Source organism: Drosophila erecta, unplaced genomic scaffold (genome assembly GCF_003286155.1).
Source record: "Drosophila erecta strain 14021-0224.00,06,07 unplaced genomic scaffold, DereRS2 tig00000021-arrow-pilon, whole genome shotgun sequence".
Taxonomy (NCBI): Eukaryota; Metazoa; Arthropoda; class Insecta; order Diptera; family Drosophilidae; genus Drosophila; species Drosophila erecta.
The window spans coordinates 2,071,442-2,099,439 of NW_020825198.1; the positions used below are offsets into that span (position 1 = coordinate 2,071,442).

A 27,998-nucleotide genomic window follows, 5' to 3' on the forward strand; every position below is an offset into this window, starting at 1 on the left:
AGCAGCGATTGAGACCTGAACAAATTAATCGCCATTCGGTGCTGAACTGAAAGTCAGGTTTGACCGAGTTTACACACTCTGCGCTTTATTTTTTGTCGCTCTTTGCGAAGGTGGGCTTCTGCGGCGAATTCCCAGTTCGCAAATAAATTAGTTTGCTACGTGAGCGACGCAAATCTGAAGTGGGTCTGACAGCGGTTCGGTAGAATTTTTAAATATTTAAGCGTGTGCAACTTATCGATTTGGCGGACTGACTACAGAGTCCGCTAATTGAAGTGGTTTTAGTGTGTGGCAATGCCATCAATTATCCGCAGCTCCGGAGGAGCTAAAAGCATTTGCCCAGGGATCCAAGTACAAAGCAGAGGTACACTCAAACAAATTACGGATAAGTCAATGGGGGTAGTAACTAAAAGCAGGACTAAGAGCTAAATATTCCTTACAATGTGTTTTAACACAATGTGATAAAAATGGTATTTAGATCTATTACGGTCTATACGGCGAAGTGCTCTTAAGTACTTAAGACTAAACTACTGTTATATTTTATACCGGTGTAACATTCACACATTAGAGCTAAGTACTCACCAAATTGTTATGGCCGTCAGTCGCATTTTTGCTCCTTTGACTGCACAGGACGACTCATCCTGTTGCCGTCGCTGTCGCTAGTCCAATTAGTTGGAAACATGCCGCTGTCAGCGCCGCTGCACAAACTGCTCTGCGTGTGCCACATTGTCAGCTACTTCGATTACCAGAAGAAAGTGTGCCAATTTCTGTGCTTGTACAACCTGCGATACAATGAGGACACCCAGGAGTTCGACTTTGGGCATCAGGTGTTCATATACTTCTTCTGTTTCTGGAGCCTCCTGTGTCTTTCGTGTTACTTAATGTATCTCGATGGATATGTTATCGATCGAGGTAGCCTCTTTATATACTTCCTGCCCTGCCTCTATTACAAATATCTGCAGAGATCAATGCTAGCAACTTTGAATGAGATGGCGAAAGTTCACAGGAATCTGCAATCCACAATGGGAACTATGTTTTGTGTGTCCGTCAAGCGGGCATTTTGCTGCTCCTGGCTGATATCTATTGAACTGGTCTTCGTCATCTACTGGCAAATTCGGTCCTTAAAGAACGTCATCCAACGTTTGTTGGTGTTTTCCTGCCTATTTGGCTGGCATCTGCAGCTTCTCCTCTTCGTTAACAGCTACATTTGGCTGCATTCCATCTACATAGTTATGAATCAGATATTTACTTCAAATCAACTTACGAATGAAGAGCACTGGAGAAGAATCAGGACTATAATGAAACTTCACGGTACCGTACAGCAAATCCAACGAGACATATCCCATTACTTCAGTGTGTACATATGTTCTGTAGTAGTACTTTTATCAAGCGTTTTCTACCGCGCTGCTTATGAAGCTGGTTTTGATTGGGATCATAGCCGATTGGTGTCGTTGAGATTGCAGTTTTGGCACATAAGATACTTTGGAAATCTAATTCTGCTCATTGGCACTCTACTTATTGTTGTTTGCGACTATAAATCGCAGAGAAATAAGTTCTTAAAAACTGTATGGAACACCCAACTCCTGCTCCAAAAAACATGGAGTAGCATAAGTTCGAATCGCTGCAAACAAACCCCCGATGTTCTCGATTTAATGGTAATTTAACTTCCTTAAGCCTTTTTATTAACTATTAAACGCTGTAAGCCCATAGATCCTGACTGGAAATACATTTCGGGATATGATATGCGCGACCGTCACTCTGTGGGAGTTAAGGATCGAACAGGACACTATACTCACACTAGAAGCAGCCTGCTTCATGAAGTACTTCTTCCTGCTGATGTTCAACGTTTGCCTAGTACCTATTATAGCTATCGCAAACGGATTTGAAATAGATTTGGAGCATAAGTTTTTAAATTTCTCATTCATTGAAATATATTCAAATGACTCGGATCCGGTAGTACTAACTATCGAAAATTTAACGATGTATTCCTATGTCCTGAGCCATGCGCTGGAATAATAAAACCAACAGATGCAGAGGCCTGAACTCTTGCCAAACTCTCGAAAGATAATTATGCAAAGCACGTCTGCTGGGTGGGTTACACAAACGAAAGAAAAAAATTGCTGAAAACGAAACCAATAAATCAAAGGAAAAAGGATGCCTAACCATTCATTACTCAGCAAACACTTTGCGGACCTCAGCCACCCAAAACCCCTTTTCCGTGAATACATACAAAATGTCAAAATGAAAATCTATTAAATCACTCGAGGGGCTAGAGTTGTTCGAACCTTAATTAGCTCTTAGCTGTGCAACGTGGCGTATGATTAACACGCGAGTAATGAACGTCATATCTACACGGATTGAAAATACTTTTCACTAGCGAGTCTGCATTTTATCTTTACTGTTGTATTTTATTTTATTGCTCAATATCGATATAATTCTTTCCCGGTAACGCAGAGTGCTATCACTCATCATATGATTTATAATTTATGGTTTGGTGAAAAAAAGTATGTACATACTCGTATATCAATCAATTGTTTCCGGTGTAGCAATAGCTGTTCCTCTACTGGGTCTGACATCGTTCGACTGTGAATGATTGAATTAAAATCCATTCGGCGGACCTGGCATAATCAATGAAATTATGGCCCCGGCCACGCCCACTTCAGTTCAGTGCACAGGCGGAAACTATTTCCGTGATTTCTAATTTTCGAACAGTCAAGTCCCGCGAGGCCAGTTGACTGGAAAATCTTTCGATTAACTGCATTCGGATCGGGGGCCCTGCAACATTAATGAGCCACGCCCCCCGACCATTAGCAGCCCGATTGTCACCCGCCCACATACACACACACACACACACACACAAAAGGAAGCCCACCCGCCCAATTTTGGGGCTTAATTGATATGCATGTGAGGGGGTGGATGGGTAAATGCAATTTCCTTGTCGCCCCTGCTGCTGCACTCTCTAATGAGTTCGAAATAATTCCATGTTATTGTACAGCTATCTTGCCGTCCATATACGCCCCATTAAAGGCCCCAAAATCATTTGATATGCGGCCCAATAAATTGTGTAGCAGTGCAAAAATATAGAAAAAAAAAGGAAAACAACCCAAAATGTAGGGAAGGCAACAAAAGTGGAGGATACGAGCAGAAAAGCAGAGCTTACGTATTGCAATTTGTGCAAAATGCAAATTTCCTCACTGATGACAGCCGCAATTTTGCGCTCCATTGTTGTTAGTGGCTCTCGGGTTGTTGCTATTGTTGTTTGTGTTTGCAAACGTCCATTGTTAAGGACATGAGTGCGGACTTGTGTATATGTGTTTGCCTGTATGTGAGGATGGACACATGTCCACAGGCGAGGATAGCTAAATAGATACAAATTAGGAGTAGACAGCTCATACATTAAATTATAATAGAGATGCACGTTTGGGAAAGGTATGATAAATTAACACTGGTCTCTTAATGTTTTTTAATTTTTTATATATGTTACTAGATATTAAAATACAGAAAGCACTTTGAAATAAATTGGCTTCACTACAGAAAACTAATTAGGCCATACCATTTCCCATGGTCTTAACCTTGATTGTGCCTGCAGTTCAGACAGCACCGGGCACATACTACCGAGCACAGCAGGCCGGGCGAAAAGCCACAGTTGGTCTGAATTCCTGACTAGCAAATGTCTGGCTATCGGCCATTGGCCACCGGACAGCACAACAATGGCTGACCAGCGTCAGCATTAGGGTTACTCCCCAGATCCTGCCTAGTCCGCCTTTGATTAACAATGATGGGCATTATTTTTGCAAATAAATTCTGACGAGCAGATGAGGGCCAGATAAGCGGAGGTCAAGGCAAGAAATGCTTTGTTTGTCCAATCGTTGACATTTTTCCATGCTCAAGTTGCACTCTATTGATTTATGGCAGTCGGCGTCAATCATTGGGTCATGCATGTGCTGGCCAGGCAGTTGGCTCGTGCTTGGTCATAATTGCACATTTGCTAAGAGCAACAAGGACACGCTTCTCAGAGCCGAGCGGAAGCTTTTAAGCAAACAGGATGTGCTGGGGATGTGCATGTGTGTATGCTGGTGCAACAGCTTTTCGGAACAATACTTACAAGTCCGAGAAGTTGAAGGCAAAACAATGCATTTGTTATGCAAAGCCTCTGATGAGTCTGATGTTGTCCTTGGCCAAAGTGCCGAATGCAGGAAGGGGCCATGAGGATGCAGATGTAAATGACAAAGTGATTTTGCTGTGAGCGGGCCAAACACTTTGCCTTTTTATCGGGAAATGCTCTTAAACTTTCGAGTCCAGTTTTTCAGTTTGATGCCCGGCCAAATGGGTCAACAGCGAAAACAACTTGGGCAGCTACAGAAAGTTTTCAAAGATTAAAAAATATAAAGAAAGCACAAAACAAAATAATTAAGGTTGTTCAAGCTTATTGACGTTTTTTGTGATCGGGTGGCGGACCAAGTTTATTTCACTGAAATTTTCAGAGATTATAATTAGGGTAGCCGCAGAAATGAGCAAAAAAGAACAAAAGCCCGGGAGTGGCAGGCATAAAAAGGTCCGCTAAATAAATATTAAAAGAACCGAGCTAGGATAGCCAAAGAAATAGGAGAGTGGGAGTTAATACCCTGCTAAATTCCCACATAAACGAATGTCGGGCGCACTTAGCAGGCAATTGCGAGATAATTTAATTATGCGCCACTCCTGGCAGCAGCAGAAGCTCCAGGATAACAGGATAATGATAACGAAATAAGCAAACCAAAAGGGCTTACACCACATTCAGCCTGTTAAACAGGAGCACGAGGAAAGCACCAGATAAACCGAAATGAAAAATGGCCAGCAAACACCGCGCACAGAAATGTGTGCCACAGACCGATAACAATAGTATCGGCGGTGTGGCTTATACAAATTGCACCCGACTTAATTGCCGACCGGAAGCGGGCAAAACTTGTCGCCGGATGCGATGTACTCTATACGAGTATGTGTTTGCGCCGCCGGAGGACAGGTAACAGCTGGATGTGCCAGCGAATAACCATTGCCAGGACATTAAGCATAATTAGCGTGGAAATAATTTATTCAAGAATCGAAAAGGTCAGTTGTGGGCAACTCCACTAATTACCGTTCTCTCGTTTTACACATTTTCAATTGAAAATTCGGTTTCAAACATTTCCGCCATGGATTATGCAAACTTTCCAACGGGTGTCACGTGTGCATCAGATGTGAATGATGTTTTGCGGTCAAGCTAATTTGCGAAGGTTAAACTATTTGACTTGTAGGGAAATTAAATTGCCTGACAGTGCCATGTTTCGTTTTGGCTATGAACTAGTGGGTTAGCCATTAATATCAATTAAATGTAATAGTTTTCAACTCTTTTCTTACCCAGGCGAATGGGCGATTTGACTTTAACATTACGGTTAAGCATGCATGTCAAGCACATTGCAACACTGCAAAGTTTGTTGCTCCAGCTGCAGTCGTAGTTGTAGTGTTGCTGCACTTGCAAATTGCACTTGCAGTGGCAACTTGCAACTTGCAACTTGCAGCTTGCACTGCCTGTGGCATGCAGCCCTTGGCCTGTGTTGGTAGTGGTGTCAGCCCCAGGCGGAACGCCTTGGTGCCCCCGTTTCAGTTCCTTGTGCAATAATTAAGTGAGTGCCAAGTAGAGTGAAGCGTGAATCGTCGCCGCCGCTCTCATTTTCGCATTTACCGCCGCAGCCCTCCTGCAAATTCATGCGTGAACAAAGCAAGCAAAAGGACTCATCACAGGGTTACGAATTTAGCGTACCCCGTAATCAGACAAATAAATAGCACCTTATGATTGCGATGCCTTTAAAAATAGCTATAATAGGGAAAAGAGGTAGGGCTTATTAAGATCCCAATTGTATGACTTTCTTTCTAATATTGGTATTACAAAACAAGTAATTATAAATTAATTAATTGGTAATTATCAGAGAGATTTCCGTCAAAAATATTATTTATTGTGCTCCCGAGAACACAGTTACTCCATATGCTGAAATACCCATTACTTGCTAAAATGAGACGGGGATTCACGTAAAGGAGAAGGCGAGAAGTTCGACGGGATGCGAATGTGTGTTATTTTGGCTACCCTCGCGGGCACCGAACGCGGCTGAGTAAACGTTGCACGCATGAGGAATCAAAAGCAAGCAGCACCACCAGCGACGGACTTTGCCACCCACTCAGCTACTTGCTCCCCTCTTTGGCGCCCACAGTTCCCCTCGAGTGGTTGCTCCTTATGCTGCATGCTATTCTTATTCTGCTTTCCCAACGACGACTCCTGCGGAGGAACTTTTGCCTGGCAAGTGCCCCAAACTGTAGCCACTGTGCGCCCATGAAGGGTGAGCTGCTGGTCCAGGGGAGCAATGTGGCAGTTGAACTGTGGGGTAATGGTAAATTACAATAACTGGAGAATGTAAAAGCGGCAGCGGGAAACACGGAAAGATGTATAATCAAACGCTTAATCGAAGCTGGGGGCAATTAAAAAGAAAAAAATGGCCAAACATGCAATTCAGACGCCGGATAGGTTAAGAAAAGCGATGGGATTACCATTTTGTAAAGCATTATACCGAACAGAGTTCTTTTTTTAGAAATTGTAATATTAAAAACCAAGAGCCCTATTGTTGAAGTCAAAGAAGTTTAAGCTACTAAACCTTCGAACCGAAATCATATAAATTTAAAAGACAGCTTTGGGTAATTATTGAATGGACCCAGCGTGACCAAACCAAATCGCATTTTATCGCTCTGAAAATTGGGACTTATCTCAAACTACTTTTTAGTTTGGAAAATCACGAAAGAAACTTCCTGGAATCCCCAGCGGTTGATTGAAGTTTCTTATCTGGCGCTTTAAGTTCACTTGTCTTAACCTGTTCCGGTACGCAAGTTGAAGTTTCCCTTAAACGCTCTCGACTCGCCTCAAACTTTCAGCTTGAACTGGAACTTTTGGCCATAACAAGGACACGTAAGCTGCCGCAACACGCATTCACTTATTTCGCCATCAAAATGCTGGCACTTGAAATCAAATTTAAACATCTCCCACGACCCCACACACACATCTATTTATCCCCTGTGGTGGTGTTGGCAAATGTGCGTAGTTTTTTCTCATCTTTTTTCTATATATGTATATATATACATTTTTTTATACCATCCTGGCTTCTTTTGAGGCAAGCGACACGTATATCCGTTCATAAGCCAAGCCAAACTAGGCGAGAAGCAAAATGGTGGCGAACTAAAATGGTAAAAAGAAAAGAAAGCAGTCGCGAGGGGAAAAAGTCCACCGAACACTCTCACACTTTTAACAGTGTAACGAGATAATATTTTTCCAACATATTCGTGTGCGCCTAGGACAAGGCTAAATGATATTACCTGAAGTAACATCAGCCCAACTGACAGACAGGTCCTGCTGTCGGAGGGCGTGGCACTGGGCGGAACGGGGCGGGGCGGGACGGACTTGCACAACTAACGGAAACCGGATGTGCTCGGCTTGGCAGTTGTGAAGTGATGTTTAGGCCAGGATGGCAATGCTCGTAGGCAACCAACCGCCACTACACCCACACACATATATATATATTGGTTCAACGCGATGTGCGAAGTCGCCCATAGGCATCATCGAGTGCCACGTTTTATGTCTTGCGAATGGAAGCCCGGAGCAGACGCAGCGACTCCAGTCGAGTCACACGCTCCGATGTGACTGGCAATGATTGTGTGGCTCCCACAGGCAGTGGTGTCGAAACCAACTGGCTTTAGTAGACATATAGTGAGGTATTTAAGCATGAACACTGCAAATCAGCGGAAGCAATTGTAGTAAGCCCTAAGATATGGGAACGCGAATTCTTAAGCATTCGAACACATTTATTTTGTTGCAACATTAACTTCTATATAAGAACGGCCCATTTTTTTTTTGGTTTTTGGATCCCTCTTTTAAGACAATTATTTTTAAAATTAAAATTATTTTCAAGAGAATTGCAACATAGTTGAAGAAGTAGGTTTGTCAAATAAAGTGCTGTTTAAACACTAAAGTGCTGATTTGTCAGCACTATCGCGCCTCCACGTGTTTGACTGCGAGTAGAGTTGTTATGGCCCCACAGGCGCCGCTTCACTTGCTGCTTTCACTGCTGCCCCGTCGAACTCACCCACTAAATGTGACAGCATAAATCGCTGCCACAGGCACAGGAACTCGGAGGCTGCGAAGTCTGGATGGGAGATCTGAGGACAATAAAGCCATATTGGCAATTTAATGTGCTGCAAAACATTAGAACATTCGATTGGCACTAGGAGAACGACAACACGCATACGCAGCGTATGCCGATGCCGATGCCGAGGAGTGCATTTTAAGCAGCTGAGCTGGGCACGTAAACAGAAACATTACCAGTGAGCAGTGCACTTGTGCAGCTGGAAGGCAAAGCTGAGTTCAACGTTTACTTATCTTTGGCAATGCCCAACACGTATCCACATTAAGTCACAGCCGCCCACCGAACAACCAGCTATTCACCCAATTCCCTTCAGAAAGCAACTTCATTTTCAGCTGCTGCCTGCCAGATGGTAGCTGGCCAAGTTTAAAAAATTTAAGTATTTTTTTTCCCTGGCTTGCTGTGATCCTTAGCGCCAGGAGCAACATTCTCACAGGGGACACCCATTGTCGTTTGCATATTTTGTGTAGCGAATTTTCGTAGCGAACTTGCAAATTTGACTTTATATATGCAAGGTGCAAATCTGTTTAGCGTCCCTCGTGTGCCTGCAGCTGCATCAAAATGCATTTATGCTAAGGCCAATGGAACTTACAGCGAAATTAAGTCACCGTGGCCTGAACATCTGACTGATGACGGAGTTGAAAGCGCGGAAAAATTACTGCGGAGTGAAAAATATATATCAATGGCAGCTGATGCAGAAATTTTGCTGCACTTGCATGGAAAACTCTGCGTCTGTAAATTATAACTCCCATTCGGCGGAGTTTTCGTGAATTATGGAAATATAAACCACCGAGAAAGGTTAAGTAAATATTTATAATTGGTAGAGCTTGAGGATTTCGAATCGAGAAAAAATATTATTGTTGTGCTTCAATCATGCGCACATGTTTTCAATATATTATTGATAAATAAATTATTTTCCTATTATGGTAATACTACCAACGATGTCGATTATTTATAGGCACATCAACGTGTACGTATTGACGATTTAATTTTCCTGCTTAAAAATTGCTATTCGTTTACGAGCAATCCACAAATATCCAATCACTTTTATAAGCTTTAAATTATAGTAGTAGTATCTCTTCAGTAGTTGATTCATATTCAAAAGTGTTGCCCATCGTTATCCCCACTCACCAAAAAATATGCTCGTAAATGTCAAAACACTCTATAATGGGCTAATCAAGCAAACTCCAGCCGACAACATAACAAAGTTGTTAGCGGATAAATGCAAATGGTTTTCGGTTTTGGCCACAAACTGAACTTTTACGATGGCATTACAGAGCCATAAAATATCTGACTTTCTTTGGTATAGCACCTAGATTGGCGGGTGTAAAACAAAAACGTTGAGCGCAGCACAAAAGTATGAAATCAAAATCCAAATAAGGCTTGGGTTTTCAGCGCTTTGAGCCCCTAAGCCATAACATTTTGCCAAGCAGAATTTTGACAGACGGTTCTTTAATAAATTTAGCACACTCTGTGGTGTTAGCTAATAGCTGGAAAATCAACGCAACTAATGGTGTTGGCAGAGGGCAAGAGGGCACAGGGGGAAACGAGCCATACACCAATAGCATTACGTATACGCCACGTTGAGCGCATTTTGGCAGAATGGCAATTGACTTTAATTACTTCGCCGCCAAAAAGTCATGCAGACTTTTGGGCGAATGTGTGTGTGTGTGGTGTGTGCTTAGCGCACGATGTCATCAGATGTGTGAAGAAAGTACATATTCGGTGGTGGTCAGGGGGTGACAGAGGAAGGAACTTTCATTAGTTTTTGGATTGCTCGACTGCCACGGCGGAAGCCACTAAAAGTCTTTACACGGCAACAGCTCTTCCACCTCCTCCACATGTGAAAACAGTTCGTGAAATTTAATTTTCAGCTCTCTTGATTTTTAAATGGCAGGAGAAACGAAAGGGAGTGCAATCATATTTGCTGTTAATTTGTACAGAAATGTCTCTATTAAATTTTAAATTGGTGTTCTGGTAAATGTAATGAATTGGCTCAAAGTGTGGCCACCAAGGGTTGTGAATGCATGTATGGAAAAAGGAGGACGAGTTAAAAAAAAAAGTTCCATGTTCTTGCTGCGGATGCTCTCAATGCAATGCATTCATTGGGAAGGAAGCGCCTGAATGGACGGGGTGTGTTGTATATGTGTCTGTGAAAAGAATCAGGTGCACAGAAAGAAGTTTTGACGATCCACGGATTTTAAATTGTATGTGGAACGGACTTGGGGTTCTCTTCAGATTCATAATAATAGAAAGGATTTTAAGCATTCGAAGGCTTCGAATAAATAGGGTAATAAATACATTCAAAGCCGCTCTTTTTTTACTAACCGGTTCCTTTCTGTGCAGGAAGGTGCTGGTGAATAAAACCAACTGCAGTTGTGGGATGCGTGTGCAATCTGGCAATAAATATTTTATATTTACAATATGCTGCTCTGCTGGGAGCCAGCAGCAATCGGGCATATTGATTCTCCTCAACTGTTCGCAAATAGTTGGGCGCAAAAAAGCTGAAATTGTATTGTTATTTAAATCGTTAAATACGCCAGCTGAATTCGTAATGGTCGTCTAAAACCAGTTTGAATTGTAGTTAGAGTGCGAGTGGCATTGCTCTGGGCACAGTAATTCCATACCGTTTATGGCATGTTTCTTAAATGTTTGCACACTTTACTCAACGGAAATCGGTTGATCCTGATGCCACTGCAGATCGTTCCGGAAGTTTTCCGTTTTTTATTTTATTTTATATCTTTTATGACGCTGCACTTTGTGGCATGTATGGGCCTGTCAACTTGTTCCTGGCTTTATTGCCGACAACTCCTTGGTCCGGGCAATTACACATATATACAGCTGCTTCGTCCTGACTATTTGGGGAATAAACCTGACCATGCTGCGCATCGTAAGTGAGTACGGATGTTTTAACAAGGCTAATGTCTGACCAAGCGACTCATGGGGGGCTAATGCAATGGCGTAATAAACATGAGCTGTAAGTAACATTTTATGGCTTTTTGCTAAATCTGCCAGAATAGTTCAGTTAAGGAAATAAGTATTAATAAAACTGTTTTATAAGTTAACTTGTTACAATACCATGTATTTGGTAAATTTGCAAAAAAGTGCTTATAAGATAATTTATTGTTAATTCTTCATTTACAAGTGTTAATAACAACCCGTTGAATTCTGCTACTTCCTTCTTTTCCTCTCTCCCTTTAAAAGATTTAGGTATAGAATAAGAACTAATGGTTTTTGTGATTTAAACACGCACTTACCATCATTCGAAATTTGCTTTTTTGAGCTTCCGTGAGTTTTGACCACATCTTGGCTGCTCTTTGCAGCCTTTTCTTTACGTCTAAGCTGGCGTTTCTTCTATGGTACTCGCGCAGAAATCCTATGAAGGCGCCGCTCATTACAGGACTCGAAAGATTATTTTTAGGCCTGAACATTGTTCTTTTCCTGACATGATAACGCCAACCGGGCACTGATTTCTTCTGCTTATCAGGCTTTTTTCTGGTGGCGGGCAATACTCTATTTACGGAGATTTCTTTGGGTCTCACCTGCTCAATTGGCGCTAAAAATACTGTATGAACATAAATACTCATACTCACTTCAAAATGCTTTTTTTGATGGGGCATAAGCTTTCCCCAGGCATTTTCTCCTGACCTCTTCACCTCGTCTTCGTCTAGGTCGGCATGGTTCTTCCTGTAACTCCTCATGAACCTCTTCATGGCTTTGCACTCCGCGTCAGAGAAGGGCTTAACTCTCGATGCTCCCATGGCGCTGATTAACTGCACTTTTTATAAATGAAACCATAACAATTTTGGCCCAAAACAAAAATTATAAGATGAACACACGTCCTGAAAATGTCCTTACATATATTATATACAATTTTTAACATAAATTTCGTTCTTAATTTGTTAAAAATTTAAGCTTTCAATATTGATGTTCATCCGAACACTAATAGTACAATCGAAGCCTGCTCATTTCTCTACACTTCATGAAGTCAGATTCCAAACTCTATTTCCTTAGGTAGGCTTCAGGCTCACAAGTTGATAATTAAATTAATTTGCAAAACAAACGTCTTTGTTGTTCTTCTGAAGTCATCCTTATTATTTTGGGAAGTAATTAAGCAAACTTTCTACTGTCTTTTCTTACGTCTTTATTTCGTGTTTTTATTCCTAGGCCATCACGTTTGACGAGCGTCGACATGGCCAACGAGAAAAGGAAGAAAAACTTGGGGAGGTGGTGCGATAGGAAAAGAAAAACCAGAATGGGCCTCAATTTTCTACGTGCACACCATAAAGTTGATGTGTAATTTGCTTTTATATGCATTCAACAGAACTTGCCAAATTCTATTACAAGTTTACAATTGTGTTACTACGGCAGAGAGCTTTCCGACTCGTCTTCACCTTAATAAACCATAACTAATGGGGTCGCACAAGCAGAAGTATCCATTTGTGTGTGGAAAATGTTGCATAATACTTGAAGATGTCGTCTTTAAAGCGTCAAAAGGAGCTTACCAGCTTTCAATTTCGCACAATAACAACGGTAGGAAAATTGAGTGAAGGACCGGTCCCTCAGAGAAAAAAACAAGTCACACTGTCACTCAGATAGTGGAAGTGCAAACGAGAAATTTCAACATCTGGAATATTGGTAGAAATTGGGGAAAAAAAATTATAATATAAAAAATCATACCATTTTTTTTTAAGGTCTGGGCGTGGCAAAAAGATATTTGCAAATCTATAAAAATGTACTCTACGATTAACTTGTAAAATTAAAAAAAAATCGAATACAAAAATTTTCTAAATCTGAATGCAGATTTTTAGAGAATTGCGCCAAAAACATTTAGAGGTATGCCACTTCAAAATCTGATTACGATAAGTCGAGTTATGGAGTTTAGAACTTCAGCTTTAGGACATTTCTTAACTTTTTTGAACTACTGCAGCATCATAACATCAAAAAAATAACAAAAAAAATTTTAAAAAATAAATTTTTAAATTTGAATGCAGATTTTTAGAGAATTGCGGCAGAAACATTTAGAGGTATGCCACTTCAAAATCCGATTACGATAAGTTGAGTTATGGAGTTTAGAACTTCAGCTTTAGGACATTTCTTAACTTTTTGGAACTACTGCAGCATCATAACATCAAAAAAATTACAAAAAAAATTTTAAAAAATAAATTTTTAAATTTGAATGCAGATTTTTAGAGAATTGCGCCAGAAACATTTAGAGGTATGCCACTTCAAAATCCGATTACGATAAGTTGAGTTATGGAGTTTAGAACTTCAGCTTTAGGACATTTCTTAACTTTTTTGAACTACTGCAGCATCATAACATAAAAAAAATTACAAAAAAAATGTTAAAAAATAAATTTTTAAATTTGAATGCAGATTTTTAGAGAATTGCGCCAGAAACATTTAGAGGTATGCCACTTCAAAATCCGATTACGATAAGTTGAGTTATGGAGTTTAGAACTTCAGCTTTAGGACATTTCTTAACTTTTTTGAACTACTGCAGCATCATAACATAAAAAAAATTACAAAAAAAATGTTAAAAAATAAATTTTTAAATTTGAATGCAGATTTTTAGAGAATTGCGCCAGAAACATTTAGAGGTATGCCACTTCAAAATCCGATAACGATAAGTTGAGTTATGGAGTTTAGAACTTCAGCTTTAGGACATTTTTTAACTTTTTTGAACTACTGCAACATCAAAAAAATTACAAAAAAAATGTTAAAAAATAAATTTTTAAATTTGAATGCAGATTTTTAGAGAATTGCGCCAGAAACATTTAGAGGTATGCCACTTCAAAATCCGATTACGATAAGTTGAGTTATGGAGTTTAGAACTTCAGCTTTAGGACATTTCTTAACTTTTTTGAACTACTGCAGCATCATAACATCAAAAAAATTACAAAAAAAATTTAAAAAAATAAATTTATAAATTTGAATGCAGATTTTTAGAGAATTGCGCCAGAAACATTTAGAGGTATGCCACTTCAAAATCCGATTAAGATAAGTTGAGTTATGGAGTATAGAACTTCAGCCTTAGGACATTTCTTAATTTTTTTAAATTTCTACAACATCATCACATCAAAAAAAATTACTTAATAATTTAAAAACAAAGAGAATGCTATAGTAGAGATCCCCGACTATCAGATACCCGTAACTCAGCTAGTGGAAGTGCGAATAAAATTTCATAATTTTCTGGAATATCGGTAAAAATTGCGAATAAAATTAAGAAATTAAAAAAAATTGTTCAAAAGTTTGGGCGTGACAGTTTTTGGCAGTTTGTGGGCGGTAGAGTGGGCGAGGCAGAACTATTGTTGCTAAATCGATAGAAATTTAAAAGACTAATCAAAAAATGAAAAAATATCAGACGGACAAACGGACTGATAGTCGTTTACGACGATTGACTCGGCTATTGATCCTGATCAAGAATATATTTACTTTATATGGTCGGAAACGTAATAAGTAAATGAAATTTCCGTTTTGAGCTGTTCCTCCTCAGTTTCCTTCTCAATCGTTTAGTGTATTAATAACTGAATAACAGGCTAAAGAGACTATGCCCTGCAAGTGCTTGGCGGCTTTGTTTGCTTCTGCAATTTGATGTGCCGGAAATATGCTATGGCTTTATGGGCCTCTGCGCATATGAAGGTCAGTCCTATCACAGACATTTCTGGTCAAAAAGTTGGCTCAAATTACTGCGGCTAGCCGCACAGAGAGTTACATCTCAGCTCCTCGGTGAAGATAATATCTTTTGATTAGTGGCAACCGCAAAAACTTTAATTAAATTTGCACACAATTCTCTGCTGGAAAGTTTATGCAGCATTTGTGCCATGTCACCAGATAAGTTTCTACCGCCTGGACTCACGCATGTGGACCGGGGAGTTTTAGCTTTTGTTTTTCCAGTCCAGACCTGCGCTTTAAGTTTTACAATTCGAAAATACCCGAAGAAAAGTTTTCCACAAAGTTATGCGGCGGGAGACAAGTCTAATGAATTAATTATTAGAATTCAGATTAAGTCAAAAAGCTTCCGCCAAACCAGAAAGCACTTGAAGTCGTAATTCATTGAAAATTCTTCGATTAATTTATTTTGTTTACTTGATTCCGTTGGGTTGATTTAATTTGATCCTTGTCTGACAATCTCAAATTGTATGGTCACTTCAAGCATATATTATTCCAATAGCCCACAGGGCTGTAGCATAGTAAAAATGCTTTGTTATATTTTATACAATTTATTTATTTAGCTCTGGTAACTTTAAAGACACACGAGTATATTCCCTCTCATATTCCTATGCCATAAATTTAAACCAAGGCGAATCCAGGACAAAGGCAACGGCAGCCAGCGACTCGCAACACACTCCCCAGGAATAACTCATATCGAATTGCACCATTTGTTGTTTTGTCTCCCGAGAGGATATTGAGTTACGCTGGCTGGGATGGAGATGGCATTGGGCGTTTGGAGGGTTGTGGCTCGTTGGCTCCCGTTGCCCGATGCCGATGGATTGGCGCTTGGTGGCATTTTTATTCAGTTTAATGTTTTGTTGCTTCGTTTGACGCTTTCGATTTTGATAGATTTATCACAGCTTACAAAAATAAGGCACAAGTAAAACAATATAAAACCAAAAAGGAACTCTATGCAAATGAAAAATCTAAAATTATGTCCGTTAATTGAATGGCGTAATGGCCATCCAAAGGCATTGAGCCACGCCCACGCACCCGAGCATTAAGTTTATTCTTCGCTCGCACTCTTTGATCGGGGGTCGTGGGCATCGCTATCAATGGGATGCCACATTACATTACACCATCCTCACATTTCGTCATCTTTACTAAAGTACAAAAAGCTATAAAATCAAGGGGGTTCTCCCCATTGTGTTGTTGATATATAAAATACAATTGAAATACGCTTAACCTACGACTAAAGTGTTTCTTATTTCGTTGTCGTTCATCGACTATTTGGAGCTCTTCTTCTTTTTGCTCTTGGGCAAGTCAGCCCACAACCGGAAGAAGTACTCATCGCGTTGAAGCAGCCTGCCGCGGGCATACGAATGAATATCTGCATCCATGTGGTGGTCACGCAGCCACGAGGAGGTGTTGCACGAACTCATCTCCGTGCGCGGCTCGTCCGGCAGGATCTCATGACCTGGTTTTGAAAATAATAAATGTATATAAGTAATGACTATTTGTCAAGATCGCAGATCCATTTCCATGCCCTGGAAGCGACTTGTAAAATAGGTTACACCTATCAACCAACAATCAATAAATTGACCAATAGTTGTTTTTGATAAGTGTGAGCCTATGTATATTCGACAGTTGCCACTTACCAGCAGTCATTGCCTTGTAGGGCTCCTCCGATTCCAGAGGTTCACTTAGACCAATCTCGTTCTTCGCGAATATGCGAATCATGTACTCGTGGTTCTCCTGCAGGTCTCTGATCTGGAACTTCTGCACGCCAGCTGGCACACGACCCACCTCGATCCACATGGTCTTCTTCATGTCCCGTATAGCAATGTGGTAGCCGAGCAGAGGCGCACCTCCATCTGACTCGGGTATACCCCATTCGAATATGTGGGCATTGACGGCGAGAACGCGCGCCTCCAGTGGGCCGGTGGGTGGTGAGGGTACGGCTGTAAGGAAACCAAATTCAGTATAGGATACACAATTAGGAACTGCCAATAAGAACTTACTAGCATGTGTCTTGAGCGATATGCTCTCGGTGACGGCTGGTGCACCTAATCCAACCTCATTCTCCGCTGACACACGGAACCAGTACTCGCACTTCTCCTTCAGATTGTCAATTGTGTAGTGCAGCTGGTGAGCATCCAGTGTAATGACCTTCGTCCAGTTTGTAGATGTTGAGGAACGTTTCTCCACGCAATAGCCTGTTGGAAGAGTTATGAGTGAGGTGATGTCGTGGACACCTTCTTTAAACTATCTTACCGGTGATTTCTGATCCACCGTTGCGGGCTGGCACCTCCCAATCCAATGTGACACTTCGGCTAGTGACATCCGGGGCCCTCAAGTTCTGAGGGGGCGATGGCGGCGCTGGAATTCATTAAATCAATACCCATTAGTATCCAAGCATCCTGAACTTTTTAAACTCCTTACGTACCTAAGGCTTCATTATCGTTAGCTGTTGTCGTTTTGGGATTAGATTTGCGCATGTTTAAGCATTAGTGGCGTTTAAAAGAAAGCAATTTGCGAAAGCAATAAGCAATTGTGATAAAACGAAAAGCTGTTGAGACTTACTAATTTTGCGGCCCACGACAATCTTCTCCGTGGTCTCAAACGCCTCGCTGGTGCCAACCTCGTTTCTCGCATATATGCGGAACAGGTAGCCCTTGTTTCTGACCACCTTCTCTACGTGGATGTTGGTCACTGTGCCCAGGGTTACGCCCACCGATCGATAGGTGGTTTCAGTCTCTTCCCTTATTTCCACAATGTACTCTATGATCTTTGAACCGCCGTCGGTCTCCGATGGCTCCCACGCCAAATTGAAGGACGTGTCGTTCATACCCGAGACTGTGGTAGGCCCACGAGGAGGCGATGGTTTTTCTGTTATTTTTATAAAAGTTTAATTTAATAAAGAAAATGTATTAATTCTTGATTTAAAATAATCTGACCACATTTGTTATCGGGTTCCATGTAAAAACCGTAAGTGATTTCCATTCCCGATTGTAAAACTTACCGAATTTTTTCGTTATTGTCACTGGATCACTTTCCGTTGGCTCAGACGCGCCAATAGGATTAGCGGCCACCACACGGAACATGTATTGCGCGTTCATCGACAGTTTTTGAACAGCATACGATTTAATGTCTTTGTTAAAGTCGGATACCTTCATCCAGACATTGTTTTGAATGTCGCACTTCTCCAGCGTATACTTTTCAATCTCAAGACCTCCATCATCTACAGGTGGTGTCCACTCTAGGACAATGGAGTCCTTTTTAATGTCCTTGATCTCCAGAGACTGGGGTCTGCTGGGTTTGTCAATCACCTGAACAGTGCACTCTACGTACGTAGTGCCCGACTCATTGGTGGCCGTCACCTTGTACTTGCCGGATTGTTCGCGAGTCACCTTCTTAACCGTGTAGGTGGAAGTAGTCTCCGTGGTCTCAATGGTTACCGACTTGGTAGTCTTCTGCTCGATCGTCTCTTTGTGCCAGGTCACAGTGGGCTGTGGATAGCCGCGGACCGCCGCTGGAATGGTGAGAGTGCTGCCCGTGCGCAGCTTCTGCGTCAAGTACTTGTCCTCCACCTCGAGAACCGGTTTCTGCTGCAGTTTCAGGCGACACGAGGTCTCCGCGGAGCCCTTCTCATTGGTCGCCACGCACGTGTAGGTGGCTTCAGTCTCAATGGTTGTCTTTTCAATGGTGTACTTGGCCACGCGATTTTCGTAGCGTATGCTGCTCGATTCGAACACCTGGCCGTTCTTCTTCCACGTCACCTTTGGCTCTGGAATGCCGCCGAACACGCAGGACAGTGTCACCTCCTTGTCCAGTTCGCTAACCACATCCTGTAGTGGTTCTTGTACGCTGGGCGCCTTGGTGTCGACCTTGGGTACCAGTCGGATGGGCGGCGATAGCGGTGATGGCGGCGACGGCCCCACTTCGTTCACAGCAATTGAACGGAACACGTAGTCCGTGTCGATCTTCAGCTTGCTTATGGTGTAGGTGGTGTCCTTGATCTTTCTAATTTCAGTCCATCTTTAGATAAAAATGATTACAATTAAAGGGCTTTCTCAATGTACGGTTTATATTCAATATATGTACATATGTATGTCAATTTAAAAGACTGTTGAACTAGCATTCCTTACCATATTATAAACATGGAGTTTTAAAAATGAAGTTTCATAATAGATAGATAATTTGATTACTTACTTTTCTTCCTTTACATCGTGATACTCTAGAATGTACTCAATAATCTCCGACTTGCCATCATCCTCCGGAGCCTTCCAGTAGAGCGTAATCGAGTCATGCATTATCTCAAGGGGTTGAGGTGTGCCAGGTGCAGTTGGCTTGCCTAAGTATTTGATTGGGGTATTCAATTCCGGGGTAATTAACTTCAAATATAAGCTGGGCTACTTACGCATAATGACCAAATGGAGGCTGGCCTCCGCCTCGCCCACCGGGTTGACAAGCTTGACGGTGTATTCGCCCTCGTCATCGTCAACAACCTTTTTGATGGTTAGCGTGGCTGACTGCTCATCGATGGTCGGGATTGTCCGCTTTGACTTGGGTACGACAACCTTGCGCGTGGTCCAACAGGCCTCAGGCGTTGGCACGCCTGTGTACTTGACAGAGAAAGTCACGTCTTCGTTCTCCTTAACCTTGATGGTCTGATCCTTGTCAGAGGTAATGACGGGTGGCAGCTTGAGCTCCTCGACGCACAGCTTAGTACTGCTGGTGACGTTCTCTGCCACGCAGCTGATCTCACCGGCATCTTCGTCGCTAGCATCGTGGATGACCAGTCGTCGGACAGTGCCCTCAACGAATACCTCGTGCTTCTGGTTGGGCTTGATTGGCTTGCCCTTCTTGCACCAGGTTACCTCGACATCGGGCTGTGAGAGCTGCACTGTGAACTCGGCATCCGTTGTCTTGGTGGCCAGCGTGATATCCGGCAGGCGGATGACAAAGTCTACGAGAGGCTCCTCTACTGTCAACTTCGCCTTTGATGTCTGGTCGCCCACCTGAACGGAGTATTCACCCACATCTTCCGGCTTGGCCTTGACCATACGCAGAGATTGTTTCTTGCCATCGATGGCCAATTGAATGCGCTCATTGAACACGATTTCCTTGCCGTTCTTGAACCATTTGACAAGGGCATCGCCCTTGCTAAGTTCAACCTCGAAAATAGCATTCTCGCCCTTGGTCACTGCAACGTCTGTCAGTGGCTTCACGATTTCAGGAGGTAGCTCGATTACAACCAGCTCACAGCTACACTCCTGTCCCTCCATCTTGCATGTGTACTGGCCCTCGTCGTGAATGGTGACATCGCGGATAACCAACCGACGAGCCTTTCCATCCTTGATGAACTCGACGTTCTTGTTTTCTGGAGTGATCTTCTCGCCGTCCTTGTACCAAGTGACTTCAGTCGCCTCGGTAGTAAGCTCCACATCCAAAATGGCGGTATCCTTTTCGGTTACCTCGTAATCCTCGAGAATCTTTATAAAGTCTGGCTTACGTTGCAACACCTCCACAGTCGATTGGGTTTCTTGCTTCTTAACCTTGCACGTATAGGTTCCAGAGTCACGTAGATTCGTGTTTCTGATAACCAACTTGTGAGTCTTGCCGTCCTCAACCACGACGCGATGATCCATTCCACTGAGTTCCTTGCCATTGAAGAACCACTTGGTGGTGACTACGTGGGAGGTCTCACACTCCAGTGTAAGAGATTGTACCTCTTCAATGGTGATGGTTTTCTTAAGCTTCTTCGTAAACGTCACTTCATCGACCTCGACAATCACACGAGCACCGTGGGAAGTCTTGCCAATGGGGTTACTTGCAATGCATTTGTAGTCTCCAGAATCGGTTTCTGGATTGGCATCCTTAATGATAAGCTCGATGTTCTCGCCATCGTAAACCTGCTGGATGCGGTCGCTGGGGAACAATGGTGTGTTGTTAAACAGCCACTGAACCTCAGGCACCGGGTTCCCGGAAACTTTGGCTGGCAAATGAATTTCGCCCTTTTGCGGAACGTTCTGCTCCTCAAAGCGTTCTACGAAGAGTGGTGGCTCAGCATTACCGCCAGCAGGCTCTAAATTAAGAAATAACACTAGTTAGTACATATTTTAACAAATTTTTTTTGTAAACCTAAACATGAAACAATGAATTTACCTTCAATTGTTAGATTAGCAGTGGTCTCCACGCTACCCAAGGGGTTCACAGCCTTCACCGTGTATTCACCCTTTTCAGACTTTTGTGGTGTAATCAGTGTTAGGGTATGCAAATCCTTGTCGGACTTGGCGTTTTTAACAGGCTTGCCATCCTTATACCAGGTTACCTTTGGCGGTGGATTACCTACAATTTGCGTAGAAAGTACGACACTCTCGCCCTCACGTATAACCATGTTGCGCAAGGGTTCCAGGATTTGCGGCGCCTCCTTGTCGGTGGTGCGCACCTTGAGCGTGATTGGCAGACGTGCCTCACCCTCGCGATTTGTTGCAATAACCTCGTAGGTACCTTCCTGCGATTTCTTCACCTTAGAGATGTGCACCACACTGCAATACATGTGCATGTCGGATTCGGTAACGATGCGAATGTTTTTAATCTCTTCGTCGTCAATGTCTTCGCCATTGAAGGTCCAGACAATATCGGGTTCAGGCACGGCCACCAGTCGGCACTCAAGAATCACATTTGTATTCTCGTCCACATATTGAGCTTTGGGTTTCTTTGAGAAAGTTGGTGGAATGCCCTCCAATATGTCAGCCAGCGAGGATTCACGAGACATGCTGCGACGTGAAAGAGCTGTGGCATCAGAGCCGTGATCAGATAGTGGACTTTCAACAATCAGTTCCGTTGTGCTGGAAGTGAAACCAGCAGCATTCTTTGCCACAACTGTGAATTGGCCGGCATCCTCGGGGAACACCTCGCGAATGATCAAGGTGGCAACATTGTCATCATCATAGAACATTTGGAAGTCTTGGGAGGGTTTGATAATAGCAGTTTCGCGGAACCAGGCAATCTGGGGTCGTGGATTGCCCTCCACCTTACACTCGAATTGCACCGTATAACCGTCAGGAGTATGAATCGGCTGCAGTTTCTCAATAAATCTTGGGGCAATGGGCTTGCCCGGTCCAGGACCTGAACAATTGACAATCACAACAAAACACAAAATAATTTGTTAATAGACCAAACGCGGACAGTGACAAATCATTTTTATGGCTGACAAATAAACCTTTCGTATGGGCAATAACTTACGTTCAAATACAGGCAGCTTATCGATTTTCTCGTGCAGCTTATTTTGCACATACTGCGCGTATTCCTCGGGCTCCATCAGATATTGAGCTGGAACCCAGCCTTCCTCTTCCGTAGTGCTTTTCTTTACGTACCACCACTCTGAGCTGTGACGCCCAACGACCGTAACCTTCTCACCTTCGACTAGGTTTATAGCCTCGTTGTTGTCGGCAATATAGTTGCAGATTGAGTACATAACATTGATATTCTCGGATTCTAATTTAAAAAAAAAAATAATAAATTGCGTATATTTCATTGAACACTTTTAAATCTGGGAGTACATACCTTCAACATTCATTTCTCTGGTAATGTTAAGCGAAGCTCCATCTGTGCAAAAAATTTGGACATTATTATTTTATCTAAACAAGATTTAATTTTGTTTAGGTTGTGAACAATGAATTGTTATAGCGTTAGCAACCAACATATGAATTGGGTATTTTTACCTTGCCACTCTGATATCATATAAGCAGATATTTATTTATGTAAAAGTAAAGCATTTTGATGTTTTTTAAAATCTACCGTAACTGGTCACAAAAGACGGCTTACCTTCGTTGAAAAGTTGTTGCACAACCTTACGCTTCTTCTTAAAGGTAAGAGAATCCTCGTCGTATGTGACCGAATCGCGTTTGGGATGACGAATGCCAATTAGGAATTGTTCTTCCTCTTCATCTTGAACAGAATAGGATGGTTTCGGATGCTTCTTTGGCTTAAGCTTGAAATCCACTTCGTCTGGTGGCAATTCCTCAACAAAGTATTCTTCTGGCTCCTCCACTTCATCGATGGTATCCTCATCGTCTCGAATTTCTTCGATAATGGGTTCTTCACCATCGTCGAAGTCCTGTATGATCTTAATCTTGGCTTCATCGGATGCTTCAGAGAATGTCTTCTTAATAGGCTTCTTTAACTTCACCTTTCCAGACATGGAAATTTCCTCCTCGGCATATGAGTCCAGGGCAATGTTGAACTCTTGATCGACATCCTCCTTGGTCTTGGTACTTCTGGCACGGAATGTGACGTTCTCAACGTCTGCGTATTCGGGAATGTCTACTTGCTTTCGACGCTTAAGTTTCTTCACTGTGTAGGCCTCCTCATCCTCTTCTGTGATTTGCAAAGGCTTGGGCTTTCTTTGCTGACTGACGACGAACTCTTCGATGTCATCGCCCTCTTCGTATTCTTCTTCCTGACGCTTGATAGAAAGCTCAGCTGCAGCTTCATCCAGAGTAGTGGGTTTGACAGGTCGTTTTTTCAGAACTGTGGCGGCCTCTTCCACACCCTCATTAATGGTATGGGGCTTTTTGAAGGAGAGACTGAACTCTGTTTCTTCGAGATCTTCAACAGTCGGCTCGAAAGGCTTCTTTGGCTTTTTGCGAATGATAACTGCTTCTTCAACGATCTCTTCTTCTTCAATTTCCACAGGTCTTTCTTCGACAACAGTTTGCTGTAGCTTAAGCTCGTCCGCAGCTTCTTCCACTGGTTTCTGTGGCTTCTTCTTTTTCTTGAGCTGTACAGTTTGGTCAGAAGTTTCCTCTGTAATCTCCTTTTCCTTTGGCAGCTTAACATCAACGGAATATTCTTCCTCTGTAGCCTCCTTTTTCGCCTTGGGCTTAAGGGTAACTTCAGCCACAACTTCTTCAGCATCTACTGGCTCTGGTTTCTTTAGTTTCACAATCGCAGCATCGACAATGTCCTCTGGCTCCGGCTTCTTCGGCTTCTTTTTAATCTGGATTTCTTCTATCACTTCTTCTTCCACAATGGGTTCTGGGATAACCTCTTCTTCAACCTTAACCGTAAGCTCGTCGGCCACTGCTTCTTCGACATTTTTCTTTGGCTTTTTCTTTACTATCTTCGCTTCTTCCTGAACTTCTTCCGCCTTTGGCTTTGGTTTTAGAGTTACTTCTGCTTCTGGCTCCTCAACCACTGGAGCCTTCAGTTTCTTTTTCGGTAAGCTGACTTCCTTTTCTTCTACAGTTTCTGGTTTGCTTTCCTTAACTTCAATTAAATACTCTGTCGGCTTTTCTTCCGCGATCTCTTCGATTTCCTCGATAATCTCTTGAACTTCTGGTTCAGTTGGAATTTCTTCAGTGATAGTTACTTTAAGCTCTGCTGCGGCCTCTTCTTCCTTTACAGGTTTTTTAGCCTTCTTCGTTATCTTAGCTTCTTCAGTAACTTCTTGTACAGGCGTCTTTGGCTTAACCAAAAACTCGGCTTCGGGTTCTTCGACTACTTCTGGTACTGCCGCCTTCTTTTTCTTTTTGTGGATCGTGACCTGTTCCTCGGGCAGTTCTTCCACAGTCGGTTCCTTTTCGGAATCCCTTGTGACAAATGTGAAATCCGTTGGTTGTTCTTCAAGGGCCTTTGGTTCCTCGACGATTTCAATTTCTTCAATTTCCTGGACAAGTTCTTGTGGTGGTGTTTCTTCTTCAATTATTGTTATCTTGAGATCAGCGGCCTCATCCTCAGTAGGTTGTTCTGGAATAATAGAAATACTGGACGTAGCTTCCACTTCATCGACAGGCTTTGGAGCAGAGACAGTAACTTCCGCCTCGGGTTCCTCCTTGATTTCTGGCTTAGGTTTCTTTTTGCGAATAACCTTTACCTCCTCCTCAATGACTTCCTCTACCAGTTCTCTAGGTGTTTCCTCAATGACTCTAACCTTGTGTTCCTCGAAAACTTCTGGTTTCGGTTCTTCCTCAATTGGCTCTGTTACCACCGGTTCTTCCTCGACAATTACATCGGCGGGTTTTTCCGGCTCCGTCTCCTTGACGCCAATTTTGTATGTCTTCTCTTCAACAGCTGGAGCTGTCTTCTTGATTTCAGTGATCACCTCTTCTTCCGAGACCTCCTCCACTATGGGAATTTCCTGCGGAAGTTCCTCAGTGATCTGAATCTTTAGCTCCTCAGCTTCTACATCCTTTACCTTCTTTTTCGGCTTCTTGGTCTTTATATGAGCGTCCTCAGTAACCACTTCTGTGGGCTTACTCTCCTTAAAAACGATTTCAGTGGCAGGTTCGTCGGCGAAAGTAACAGACGGCTTGCGCTTTTTAACTGTGAACTGTTCAACACTTGGCTCTTCGGGCTTAGTTTCTGTTTCAGAAACCCGAATTTTAAAGTCTTTTGGCTCTTCTTTCGCAGTAACTTCCTCCTCAACAATCTCACTCTCCGGAGCTTTAGTCAACACTTCTTCGGGAACAGAGGCTTCACTCTCGACCACCTTCATTTGTAATTGAGCTTCCTCTTCGTTCTTCTTTGGTTTTTTCGTCTTTTTCTGTTTGATTTCAGTTTCTACAGTCGTTTCTTCTACGACCTTGGGTTCAGTCATTACAAACTCGGCCTCGACTGCTTCAGGTTCCTTGGATTTTTTCTTTAATATAACTTCTACAGGGGTTTCATCCTCGGGCTGATCGTCAACTGTGATTACCTTTTCCACATCAGTTTCCTTAAGAGTGAATTCGTAGGAATCGAATTTCTCGGCAACCTTTTCCTCTACAACCTTTGGTGTTTCCTCAGGAGTTTCTTCAACCACTTCTATTGGCTTTTCTTCAATAGGTTGGGACTCTGAAATTTTGAACTCGTACGATTTCGGTTTCTTGGACTTCTTCTTTTCGTCCTGCTTTTCAACCTCCTCGACTGTTTCCTCAACTGGTTGCTCCTTTTCTTCTACTTCAACCACGACAATTTCATCCTCTTTGACTTCCTTAACAGGCTTTGTCTTGGCCTTTTCCTTGACTGCGATTTGCACATCATCGGGCTCTTCTGGTGTAGTTTTAGATATTTTAACTTCAACCTCATACTGTTCTGGCTTCTGTTCTGGTTGCTCAATCGGCAAAGAGATTTCAGCTGAAACTACATCCGGTTGTATTTCTTCTTCTTTTGGCTCTTTTAAGGTGACTTCGAACTCTTCAGGTTGCTGTGGTTTTGGTTTCTTCTTGCGCGTCACGATCTTTTCTTCAATTACCTCCTCGGTAGTTTCCTGACGCTCATCAAAATCAATGACTTTGACTTGATGTTCCTTTGGTGCATCCTCTGGCTCCAAGACTGTAGTTGTTATTTTGTACTCCACAGGTATTTCCTCGGGTACTTCTTCTGGCTTCGGCTCTTCTTCAAAAACGACTACTTGGGACACAGGTGCTTCCTTGGGTTTCTTCTCTTTCACCTTGACTTCTTTTGGTTTTTCAATTTCAACGGGTTTGTCAACTAGAATTTGTTCCTCTTTCACCGATACCTCAAATTGCTCGGGTTCTTCCTTTGCAGTCTCCTCCTCCTTTGGTTGAATCTTTTTAGGCTTAGATTTCTTTGGTTTCTTTTCGTCATCGACGGTCTTATCTTCGGTTTCCTCGGGAAGTGGCTCCTCTGCCTTGGGCTTAACCAGAGCTTGTTCGGCAGGTTCTTCAGCCTTAGGAGCCTGAGGTACAGGACGTAGCTTAAATTCAGAATCAGTCTCTTCTGGAGCGTCTCTCTCGGGCTTACGGAACTTAACATCCTGTTGGGGTATTGCCTCTTCCTCCTTTGGAACCCCGGCAACAATCTCCGATATAATGGTTTCCGGCTCAGGCTTAGACTTATCTTTAGGCTTGTACTTAGTCTTAGACGGCTTCTTAACCTTCTCGGGCATCTCTGGATGTTCGATCTGCTCAAGTTCATCGGGTACGTATTCAGGACGATCGAATTCAGATGGTTCAAATGGCTCCACAACGAACTCTCCCTCCTTGGGCTTTCTTGTTTGTTCCTCAACAATAACAACCTCCTTAGGTTTGTGTTTAAGTTCAACTTCTTCCTCAGCTTCTTGTGGCTTTTGCGGAATGTTTTTGAGAGTAACATTTTCGGGTTCGTTGTCCTCCATTGGCTTTTTCTTACCCTTGCCCAGCTTAAGGTTTACATCCTCTTGTTTTTGCTCTGGTTTTGGTGCCTTTTCAGGTTTCTTATAAGGGGTCTTTTCCTCTGGTTCTTCCTCGCTACTAATATATTTTTCGTACTTTTCAAGCTCGACCTTTTCTAAATCATCCTTGATTTTCTTAATTTTCTTAGTCTTATGCGGCTTGAACTTTAGAACTTCTTCAGCCTCTTCGATGTTACGAGATAGTTCTCCATTGTCTTTGATGGCCCCAATATCCGTGGTTTTCGGAATTAGGGGAGCCGGAGGGTATTCAACCAAGACCATTCGGGCCTTAAGTCTGAACTTTGGAAGTTGAACAGTCGGTTCCTCGGCAGGTTTCTCCTTACGTTTACTTGGTTTGAGCTTCACTGTTTTAGGAACATCAGTGGCGTCGAGAATCGTCACCTTTGTGGGCTTTTGCTCTTTGCGCTCGATCTTTATTGGTTCAAGAGCAGCGAATTCTGGTTTGAGTTTCTTTGGAACATCAAATTCAATTTTCTCGTATTTCTCCAGTTCCGTCTTCTCTATTTCCTGCTCCAGCATCTTCTTGATGAGTTCGTCATGGTCATCGGTCTTCTTTTTAACCACCTTCTTCTTTTTAGACTTGGGTTTTGTGACGTCCTCAACCGTTTCTTCTATAGCTGGCTGCGATTCCTCCTCTTCAACCTCTTCCACAATGGGCTGTGATTCTTCCACCTCGGCGACTTCATCGATAACTCTAACCTCCAAAATCTTTTCGGGCTGGTCTTCCTCGACAATGTCTTCGTGAATGATTCTAATTTGATAGTCTTTTTGAACCTCTGGTAGTTCACCTGTTATAAAAATGCATCAAGGTTTTTATGAATAAAGCTTAATACGGTGCATAAACCCGGAAAACCACGCATTGCTTTCGCAAAGCAAGCCTTTCGATGAACTGGACAAAATACATTATTTGAGGCTTTATTTACATGGACAGCAGTTGAAGGAAAACATTTAAAAACTGAACCAAA

General features: G+C 42.5%; 3 protein-coding genes across 3 annotated transcripts in view; 1 reads left to right on the plus strand and 2 right to left on the minus strand.

Moving 5' to 3' along the window:
• The first annotated feature begins 677 nt into the window (after positions 1–677).
• On the plus strand, positions 678–2,013 carry LOC26526321. Its single transcript, XM_026977632.1, has 2 exons — positions 678–1,652; positions 1,708–2,013. Exons 1-2 carry the CDS (start codon positions 678–680, stop codon positions 2,011–2,013), a joined length of 1,281 nt encoding a protein of 426 aa, XP_026833433.1.
• Positions 2,014–11,300: 9,287 nt separating this feature from the next.
• LOC6546457 lies at positions 11,301–12,076 on the minus strand. The gene is made up of 3 exons (XM_026977313.1): positions 11,789–12,076; positions 11,453–11,737; positions 11,301–11,390 (listed from the first exon to the last, which is right to left on the minus strand). The coding sequence occupies exons 1-3, from the start codon at positions 11,954–11,956 to the stop codon at positions 11,367–11,369; spliced, it is 477 nt and encodes a 158-aa protein (XP_026833114.1). The 5' UTR covers positions 11,957–12,076; the 3' UTR covers positions 11,301–11,366.
• Positions 12,077–15,404: 3,328 nt separating this feature from the next.
• The window catches only part of LOC6546537 (titin), a 122,271-nt gene continuing 109,677 nt past the window's right edge, over positions 15,405–27,998 (minus strand). Inside the window, exons 30-40 of the mRNA XM_026976633.1 lie at positions 22,683–27,821; positions 22,422–22,463; positions 22,101–22,352; positions 21,018–21,983; positions 19,270–20,937; positions 19,062–19,203; positions 17,872–18,887; positions 17,433–17,738; positions 17,124–17,228; positions 16,508–17,065; positions 15,405–16,326 (exon numbers count right to left, since the gene is read on the minus strand). Of these exons, the coding sequence (XP_026832434.1) occupies positions 16,136–16,326; positions 16,508–17,065; positions 17,124–17,228; positions 17,433–17,738; positions 17,872–18,887; positions 19,062–19,203; positions 19,270–20,937; positions 21,018–21,983; positions 22,101–22,352; positions 22,422–22,463; positions 22,683–27,821 (10,385 nt within the window). The 3' untranslated portion in view covers positions 15,405–16,135. The remainder of the gene's footprint in view (positions 16,327–16,507; positions 17,066–17,123; positions 17,229–17,432; positions 17,739–17,871; positions 18,888–19,061; positions 19,204–19,269; positions 20,938–21,017; positions 21,984–22,100; positions 22,353–22,421; positions 22,464–22,682; positions 27,822–27,998) is intronic.